The sequence below is a fragment of the Hyalella azteca genome, unplaced genomic scaffold (assembly GCF_000764305.2).
Source record: "Hyalella azteca isolate HAZT.00-mixed unplaced genomic scaffold, Hazt_2.0.2 contig9026, whole genome shotgun sequence".
Classification (NCBI taxonomy): Eukaryota; Metazoa; Arthropoda; class Malacostraca; order Amphipoda; family Hyalellidae; genus Hyalella; species Hyalella azteca.
The window spans coordinates 3,693-14,494 of NW_025939107.1; the positions used below are offsets into that span (position 1 = coordinate 3,693).

General features: G+C 32.9%; 1 protein-coding gene across 1 annotated transcript; it reads left to right on the forward strand.

Annotated features, from left to right (window-relative positions):
- The first annotated feature begins 6,808 nt into the window (after nt 1-6,808).
- Nucleotides 6,809-10,082, forward strand: LOC125178345. The gene is made up of 4 exons (XM_047881872.1): nt 6,809-6,839; nt 7,399-7,531; nt 9,223-9,400; nt 9,858-10,082. Exons 1-4 carry the CDS (start codon nt 6,809-6,811, stop codon nt 10,080-10,082), a joined length of 567 nt encoding a protein of 188 aa, XP_047737828.1.
- The last annotated feature ends 720 nt before the right edge of the window (nt 10,083-10,802 follow it).

Below are 10,802 nucleotides of genomic sequence, written 5' to 3' on the forward strand. Positions count from 1 at the left end.
ATCGATTTTAATATTTGTAGCAGACTAACAAACAACAAGAAGAGAAGTTAAAGAGAAGTATTGTCAGAAGTGAAATTAATGAGAAGTGTTGTAATAAAGCTACAGCTACATCAGAATGAAATTGAATTCTTCAAAATCTGTTTAAATATGAATATGCGTCATTACGCTTGTCAATGCGGGACTAACAGCATAATGATCTTTTGCACTAGTATTTCTATAAAGTTTTGCAAGAAGACAGAATACATTTACGATGCATGCCGTTGCGAATGAAACGTGAATTAGAATCAGCTTGTTTAAATTATAAGTAATTGTTTTCGGAGTAATTTTTGGTGTTTTGATTTTTTGTTCATCTTAATATTTTAGTGACTAGGCATTATTTCTAACCAATTCTGTTTTCTGAGTAGTATCCTATTTTCATGATTTTGTACTTATGTCGACGCTAATTTCATCACTCAATGCGCCTTTTAACTTGATAATGAATGATTGAAACATTCGAAACGTCGTTAACGAAATAAAAATGCCCATCGGTAACCTGATTTTCGATTTGCCAGTTCAAACTAAAAATATTGTTCGATATATCGGAAAAACTAATAAGAAAATTTCGAATAAAACAAATTCTCTGGTCTTCAATGAAACCTGTTTAAATTATAAATGCATATTTAGTGTTAGAGAGTGACCAGATGAAAGTCACAAAGTCCAGCAATCATGGTAATTATTGGAACTATGACTGTAATCATGGATGAGTCGGATGTCAAGTTGTTCTCATAAAATATATGTTCCTTGGACACGAAATTATTCCTCCTGCGAAATAATTCCTCTGCATCATTTTAAAATTTTCTAAGCACATATTAAACCATCTCTATGGAAACTACCGAAAACATCACGGCTTCGACATTTAACCGTGTCTATGAAATAACACCTAGAACAATGAGCTGAACCTCCAGAAGTTTGCAGATTGTCAATAGACCACAATCAGCGGCACGGCTGAAATGCTCATTAGTGCTGTCCGCGTCATGGGTATCCGTTCCGCGGATTAAGACAGCGCTCCGAAATGAATTATTTGGCGACGACGAATGAATGCAAACAGCAATGCTGCACAGAAAAGGCACCCATTTTTTTTAGCGGGTCATCATTACTCAATGCAAAGTACTGAAACATAATTTTTGTAATTTGGCATGAGCATGCATTCATTTTCTTTTGCAATCGATCCTGCTGCCCGAGTATATTTGCATAATCCCTACTAAATTACTTTCTTGGGATTGTGATTAAGATAAGTTAAAACTAGTTAAATATTTAGTCTATAGTGACTACAACAATTAAAAAAAAATTCAGGAACGGGATGTGGAAAATTTTTATTTTTACAACACTTCTCTTTAACTTCACTTCTTGTTTTTCTGTTTGTCTGTCTGTCTGTCTGCTACAAATCTTGTAATCAAAATTTAACACACTTCTACTTATCCTATCGATCTGAAATTTTGCATACTTGCTTAAAGTTGGAGACAATGCATGAATCAAATGTCAAAATAAATGATTTTAAAAAGTAAAAAAAAATTTTGCAATATTAAAAAAAATGGAAAAATAATTTTGTCAGCTACAAATCTTATAACTGATGTTTGACACACTTTTACCTGTCTAATTGATTTGAAATTTTGCACACTTGTGTGAAGTCAGAGGCAATGCATGAATCAATTAACAGAATAAATAACTTTGAAAAAATTTATATATTAAAAATTATATATATTAAAAAATTTGAAAAGTTAATTTTTTTAATTTTCGAAAATTAGATAAGAAATTCATTGTACATCTGTAAGATTGGAGACACTGGATTCATTGGAAGTGTTGTCTTTAAAAAGTAATTTTTAAACGTATATTATTATTACAACACTTCTCTTTAACTTCACTTCTTGTCTGTTTGTTTGTCTGTCTGTCTGTCTGCTACAAATCTGTAATCGAAATTTAATACATTTCTACTTATCCTATTGATCTGAAATTTTGCACAATTGTGTAAAGTTGGAGACAATGCCTGAATCAAATGTCAAAATAAATTATTTTAGAAATTAAAAAAAAAATTTTTTCAAAATTAAAAAAATTGAAAAAATAATTTTGTTAGCTACAAATCTTATAACTGATATTTGACACACTTTTACCTGTCTAATTGATCTGAATTTTTGCACACTTGTGCGAAGTCGGAGGCAATGCATGAATCAATTGACAGAATAAACAATTTTGAAACAAAATTTTGTATATTAAAATAAATTGAAAAATTAATTTTGTTAATATTCGAAAATTGAACGAGAAATTCATTGTACATCTGTAACATTGAAGACACTGGATTTGTTAGAAGTGTTGTCTTTAAAAAGTAATTTTTAAGCGTATATTATTTTAACTGAATTATGTCTGTTTAGCAATTAAACAGAAAGAAAAGTCAGAGTCAATCCTCAATATTAAACTTTTTCTGAATCTCTCATTGAATTTTTATTGAATAAAATTTCACTATCATCCAGGTACCTACAATAATTGAGTACAGTTATACTAATAACTGCAAGACCATGACTTAGAGACCTTTAAGACCTGTATAAAGTACTGAAGACAATACTGGTAAGACAGAATAAGAAGACAGAATACATTGGCGACGCATGCCGATACGAATGAAACGTGAATTTGAATCTGCTGCTAAAAATTATGAATGAAGAGCTAGTGTTTTATTAAGATTTAAACCATTGCGACATTAATGCACCGTATACGATGCACACAAAAATTGACTATGTATTTAAATCTAAAATAAAGCATCAGCCACTCCAGAATGAAATGGAATTCTCCAAAATCTGTTAAAATATGAATATGCGTCATTACGCTTATCAATGCGGGACTGACATCATAATGTTCTTTTTTCACTAGTATTTCTAAAAAGTTTTGCAATATTTTACTCAATATCTGAAAATTAATATTTTCCAGGATACAAAACTCATGCCTCATTGCCGGGCTAATCAGCTGCATTTGATGCGTACATGCACGGCAAATTCACCTGCTGCGATATTATCTCGGCCTCCCGACGTCGGCCTCCAGTCGCGTGGTGGCGAGGCTGTGGGACCTTGCGTGCCGTACAGCGCAAAGCCTTCCTATATAACACTGTACAAATTATCGAAACGAAAAATTTCTTATTTCTCTTCACTCTGAATATTTCCGTATATTTTCAAATTGAAAATTTTATAATGCATTTTTTTATTATTAATTAGCTATATTTTTTTATCAGTCCGCATGTATTCTACGACGAATGATAAGTCAAAAATCTGAACATAAAAACCTTATGAATTATATTCTAAGGGGAGAAACTACTTAATTTAAATGTTGAATGAGAGTGATTAAAAATTTAATTGTAATCGCTATGATTTTTTAAGTGATAGGGTTTCATTATTAATTCGTAATTTATTCCCAGTTCGTGCATATAAAAAAATTATATTGGTCTAGATTGACACGATTCATGTTGAAAAAGGTTTTTCTCGCCTCACAGCTTTCAAAGGTACACATTCATTTTAAATCTCTCGATTCAAATGTTTCTCGAAATTTTAATCATGGTTTACCTGTGCCGTTCTTGACAAAATGGTTGAACAAGATTGACACGATTAGATTTGGTTGAGCTAGATTGACACGATTCAGATTTCCTCATTTCCGAAAATATTGTAATGTCAGTAACTGGGCACAAAAATAACTTGCATCAAATCCACATGTGTATACGAGCTCGGCTACCTCCGAACTCGATCTTTTGTAAGTTCTACAATTCTCTGGTTTGACAGGATGTTTTTAAAATCAATATTGATGACCAACAGTTAGTCGAAAACGTAAATGCCCGATGCGTAAATGAGATAAAATGTGAACTATGCTATTAATATCGAGCGATCATATCGACAAATTAAAGAAATATATAGAGTCCTTGGGTCTAAGCAGTCATTTGCATCTCTGGTCACTAACCAATTGTTGCCACAGGAACTTAAAAAACTCCTTAGACTGGGCTACTAAATTTACTGGACAACTTTTAATTAATAAGCTAGGAAAGGATGGTCGATGCAAAAAGCCATCAAAACACCTCTAAAAGCAAAATGGCTCTTTTAATACAATCAGGAGTTGTTTAGGAATTAACATTTCCGCGGTTTTAAATTTTAGCTGTTTTTGCTCATGAAAAACATTTCTGGGAAATATTTATATTCCTGAAATTAGCAACTATACCGTCTCCGTAAATGGAAAACACATAATTTGATCGAAACTCATCGAAATAGTACGGATTCATTTGTCTCACAGGGTGAGATTAAACTATTTGTACCCATTTAAGCTTGATTCACATGAGGTTTTACTTCTATTTCGTTCAACATTATTAAAAAGTGATAGCTCCGCCGTTTTCGATGCGAACTTTAATGTCCATTGCAGATGAACCCATATTCTTACCAACAGCTTCGACCTTATTATGGATTATTATGGGTTAACCAATAGCTTCATCGCTTCTGCATCTAGTTACTCGTAGCAGCGTCTGATCAGCCCAAGCAGTTTATTAGATGTACTAACTTGCGTTTGAACGTGCCTAGAAACTTTCAGCTGCGTGTTAACATAAACTCTCAGATATTCTTCCACGGCCGACTTTACAATCACAAATCACTTTTTGCGACCATATCTTCTTATTCTGTATGCTTTCAGTTCATTGTTACTAAATACTAAAATTCAGTAACACTCACCTTTTGTAAAAATCAAATGCATCATTCACCAGATGAATGAACACCTTCATTTTATCTCAAGAAATATGCAGGAGCCACCCTTATAGAAGCATATTGATACATTAAACACAGCTGTTCGTATTGAAGTCGGTGAGGGACTCGATTTCTGAGAGGGAAGCCAAGATCATTTCATTCGGGAATATTGATTTTTAGATTATTAATTTTCAGAGACATTCATCCGACTAACGGCACATGATAAAACACCAATCAACACGAGCAAGCAAGATGAATGACTAATAAAAATTAACAAATAATTCATTCCTTTTACGAACAACATGCAGGGATTAGTGCTAGCATTTAATATTTTAATCATGTAAAACCTTTATATTTTAACAGAATTTTTCCAAAGCAGCGATATCTAATTTAGAGACGGCAGACTGCTGCCATACAGCCCTCACCGAGCACCTCAAATTCAAATCACATCACCTGCTGTGAGGTGGCTCAGCCTGTACACGGCGCTGTTGAGTTTGCCTGTTCGGCGGCAACGATTTAAATATAAATTTTAAATTGTATTACTAGTAACAGTACTTCCTTCGTCGAAATCGCAAATACTTTACTCGAACAGTGAACGGTTGTATTTTGATTTCGTTTTTCCTAAATTTAAATCATTTGATTTTGATATACATATACCTTATGCGATGCACACAAAAATTGGCTATGTACTTATATCTAAAATAAAGAAATAGCTATTTCAGAATGAAATTGAATTCTCCAAAATCCAGTGTAAATAATTATAATATGCGTCATTATGCTTGTCAATATCCGGACTAACATCATAATGTTCTTAAGGAATTTAAAAGAAAAGAGAACGACAAGTAGATTGAGCAGATCTATATTGAAAACGTTTCGGAGTCCTGCTCACTCGTCAGTTCGAAAATCTAGAAAGACTGAAAACAATCATTATAATTCAAAACCCAAAAGTCAGACAGTAAAACTTAAAATTGATGAGAGACAAATCAACCCTAAAATCGAATCCCTGTTTGTTTTTAAATTCCTTGTAATTTGGGTTTTTAGTAGACTAAGGATATAATACTTGTAATGTTCTTTTTGTTCTAGTATTCCTAAAAAGTTTTGCATTATTCTATTTAATGCACTAAATTTTTCCATTTCGCAATTATCTTCATGAGCACTCATATTTAATTTATTTTATTAGTTGCTCATATCACGTAAATTTGATTGATATATTGACGTACAAAATTTTCATCTTTTATACCAAAATTTGTCGTTAAATTTTGTAGCTCATTACTCTGAATTAAATGTAGCTGGACTGGATTCAAAATTATTTTTACGGACGTAATATTTAATCATTTCGGTTATACATGAAACTTTGTGGAAACTTAGGCTTTTAAAATTGATTGAGCCTCGCGATAATCTTGAAATGTTGCGGGCTCGTGCAGTTTAAATCTATTTAATACTGCCGAATGATGGTGCGTGTACCCGTAGCATGGCACTGTTATTACATATAGTGGCTATTTAGGCACGGTATCTTCAATGAATATCATTGATGATGTTACCTAGATCTGGAATTTCATGTGTAGTGGTCAAGTCATTATGAGAAGTGATTTAGGAATTAAATTTTAAATCATATAGTTTGATTATGCACATTTAATTTTTTACAGAAATCATAAATTTAAATTTCTTTGATGAATTTTATTTTGCCAGACGAAGACTTAATTAACTCAGTTTGAAAACTATCATCGAATTTCATTAGAACTGGGGTCTTAAATGTCAAGGATATTCTATTTGGGGCACTGATGGTTTAATTAAGCTGCTAATAATTTTAACTGAATTGACAACTCCAAACACAGTTCTCGACGCAGTGACTAATTTACTGCACTCGACCCAAGGTTATTTCCTGAATAAATTACCGTTAATCAATTATCATGAAGTTCGTTCAGCTCGCTATTCTGTTGCACCGCATAAGCAACACCTGCTCTGTCTACTGGATTGATGAGAGCAAAGGAAGCAACTGTGGCTTGAGCTCATGTGGGCCCAGGACTATTGATGCTGAAAGCAAAATAATGTGCGGTAGTTATTGTAGCACTATGGGATGTGACTTATTTGAAGTTGACAACGGTGAGTGTAAATAGATCCATCAGTAATTTTAAAAATCTTGATAATTATCTGTTAATGGTTAAGCCGTTATGTCGCCAACAAATTAATAATTGTATCTTTTCTGGATTAAAGAATTGGAATGGCTTGAGTGAATTACTCGTAAATGGCGTATTATTTTTGTTTGTTAAAACATTTACTGATATCTGGCTAATTATTCATTCAAATATTTATTCCTGAATCACATTGATTTCAACTTAACTAATTTGTTACTCAGATAAGCATACATAGTATTCGACGCACATATTCACAATTTTCTAGAGCTATTCTTCTCTAGGTTTACGCTGAATTACCGAATTTTCACCAGCTAGGTGAAAGAGACGAACTCTTGTTGTTGGTGAAGTTTACCTGCCTCGCAAATCAAACTATGAACTTTTAATAATAAATGAACTTCAACGCTCTCTTGTCGTTGAATAGCAAAACTTTGTAAATGAGTTTGAAAATTGTATCATTCATGCTGATCGAAATAATAATTGTTTCGCTGAGTAATTATCAATAATTATATTACTGAACAATTTGGCAGGCGTATGCACCATCTATGGGGCCGCTGTGCCCCCCTCGCTACGTACGCACCGCTACGAGGCCCTCGGAGGACATGGCAGCTTCGAACGCGCGCGGGGCAAGACAGCGACGTCGTCGTCATATTATGACCCCCTGTTAGCTTAATTAAAAAAAATTAAATTACGGAAATAAACTACTTGTTCGTGCATGGGAAACTGTTCCTTTTTGTGTTTTTTAAACATTATTTGAAGGCTAATACTCCTATTTATTTCACATCGCACAATTTAAAAAAATTCATGTGTGTCGGCTCTAAAAGTGTGGAATTTATATCTTCATAACAATGTAAATTCTCTCGGCACTAAATTCCTCATAAATGTTACGATAGAATTATTTTTTTTCAATATGTGATGATTCTCTGTTCTTGCATATACAAATCGGACATCAATATTCTCTCCCAAAACTTGCCTTGATTGCTAATTTTGTGTCCATAAAATTTTCTGCCGCAAATCCCATGCAGGCGTGTCATTGCGGTGACTTCCTATCTATTTTTACAACACTTCTTTTTAACTTCACTTCTCGTTGTTTGTCTGCTACAAATCTTATAATCGATATTAAACACACTTATACCGATCCAATCGATCTGAAATTTTGCACACTTGCGTAAAGTGTGAAAAATAAAATGCATGAATCAATTTAATGTAATGTGTCATGCGAATGTAATGTGTCATGAATCAATTGAGTGTAAAGTGTGTAAAGACAATGCATGAATCAATTGACAGAATAAATAATTGTAAAATTATATACTAAAAAATTATAAATATTTTTTCAAATATTTGAAAATTATAAAAGAAAATCATTGTACATGTGTAACATCAGAGTTACTGGCCTCTTTAGAAGTGTTGTCTTTAAAAAGTACATCTTAAACGCATATTATTACACCACTTCTCTTTAGCTTCACTTCTTGTTTGTTTGTTTGTCTGCTACAAATATTATCGATATTTAACACACTTCTAGCTGTCCAATCGAACCTGAAATTTTACACACTTGCGTTAAGTTATCATGAATCGATTGACAGAATAAATAATTTAGAAATTTTAATTTTTTCTATAATAAAAATAAATTTGAAATTAATTTTTATAATATTTGAAAATAAAATTAGAAATTCATTGTACATGTGCAACATCGGAGACACTGGATTCTTCAGAAGTGTAGTCTTTAACAAGTAATTTTTATACGTATGTTATTAATTGTGATTTTAATATTTTTAACACGTAAATTTAGCTAAAATAACGCACATTAGTTTAATTCAAAATTTTGAGAAAATAATTCTCTTTTTAAGTAAAGTGAGCATGTATTTTTAATTTGGACTTTAATATTTTTACCACGTAATTTTACCTAAAACGCACATTATTTGAGCTAAACATTTAAAGAAATTAATTGCACTTTAAGTAAATTGACTATGTATTTTTAATTTTAATTCGAATATTTAGCAAGAGTTCTCTTTAACTTAACTTCTTGTTTGTTTCTTTGTGTGCTACAAATCTTATACTCGATATTTAACACACTTCTACCTGTTCAATCGATCTGAAATTTTGCACAAATTTTTACATTTTTTTCGCATAATAAATTGAAAAAATACTTTTTTTAAATATTTAAAAATAAAATAAGAAATTTATTATAGATGTGTAACATCGGAGACACTGGCCTCTTTAGAAGTGTTGTCTTTAAAATGTAGAGAACGTGAGAACTCGCCGTTTACGTGAGAACTCGAGTTTACGGACGTACGGAGTTTACTCGGACGTGAGAACTCGCCGTTTAATCCAACTTATTTTGATTATTCCCACAGCAACTCAACGAGAGCCGTCGACGGGGATAACACGACTGTGTTTCACTCGCTGGACACCTACAGTATCGACCAACCTTGGCTTCTGATCGACTTGATAAGTTGCGTGCGAGTTGAAAAAATCAGAGTGCTACCTTACACTCTGTTGCCAAATCAAGTGGAACGCTTCGTGGATATTCAGGTGAATATCTAGAGATATTCTGTATATTTTTTTTCTTAATAGGGTTTTCGCTGAATGTTTCGCGTAAATTAAAGTCTATTGGAGTTTTTATAGGAATGAAAGCATTAGGTAATAACGATTTACTCTCACGTAACAATTCCTTATCAACTGAGCTACAAAAGTTTAAGCCATAACGAGAAGATTAATTATTGTCATTACTTGTCATTTTCATTTTAAGCATTGAATTATCATATTATGTTTCTATTATCTTAACTAACACGTAAAAATTATCGATTTGAAAGTATTTCTTCAACTATTTTCGTTTGCTATAGGATTTAATCAAGAAATTAAGAGAACATATTACAACCGAGTTCAGACTAATGTCATCAGGTATCGTTTCATCCGTTGGATATTCGATAAATTTCCAAGATTTCAGTTATACAATACAAAATGAAACTCCTCATTTTCTCACTATCAGTTCCTGGGCGGCGTGAACCCTCCTCCTAGCCCTGGAGACTTCAGTGCGTACACAGTGCTGGCTTACTACGCAGGTCCTCCAGCACTAGGTAGTCTGCAGTGGATAGAATTCAACCTAGCGTCGCCCGTCTGCTCCCGCTACGTGGCTGTCAACAAACGTGCGCAGCATCCGTATCCATTCTACCTGTTGGTGATTGTAGAGTTAGAGATCTGGACTTCGTACTAATCGATGCAACTTTCTCTCTAATTTTTAGCGCAATTTCTCATTTATGGAAAAATGCACTATTGTGCTCGCCATGTCCGTCTGTCTGTCTGTCCGTCCGTCCGTCCGTGACCTCAAGTTTTCATCGACGAGAAAATGCGCTCTCTGTCACTCACTGCTGTGAGTACTGAGTTATATATTTTTCTTTCTGTCAATTAGTAAACTGTCTAATTAACCTCTCACTTCAAGCCCGTGTAGGCAGTTTCCATTGTTTTTTATTTGATTGAAATTATTCAATACATTTTTACATTAAATTTTATGTTCGCTGTGATGCTGGATCAAGTGTCTTTGGATGAAATCTAGATTACCATTAAAATCGTTCTAATTATAAATTTCTAATGAGATCACGTAAAGTTGGATTGACTCTCCTGATAACATATACTACTTTTAATGAGATAACATTTGTGTTACGATTAATTCGCTGCAAAAACTCTTAATTGAGGCTCAATAACCCAAACTTAATAATTGAAAATTTTTAAGACTCAAAAAACTCAAACTTAATAATTGAGGCTCAATTATAGTAGAGTAAAATATAGAGGCATAAAAACGTAGTTCCAACATAAACTGGTGGAGGTGGTGAATCATTTTGGAAAGAGATTTTAGCTGATCATATACGTCACTTACCCTAGAAAGGGTTGAGTTGAATCGATAACAATATTCTTTACTATTCATCTTAACTTTCGG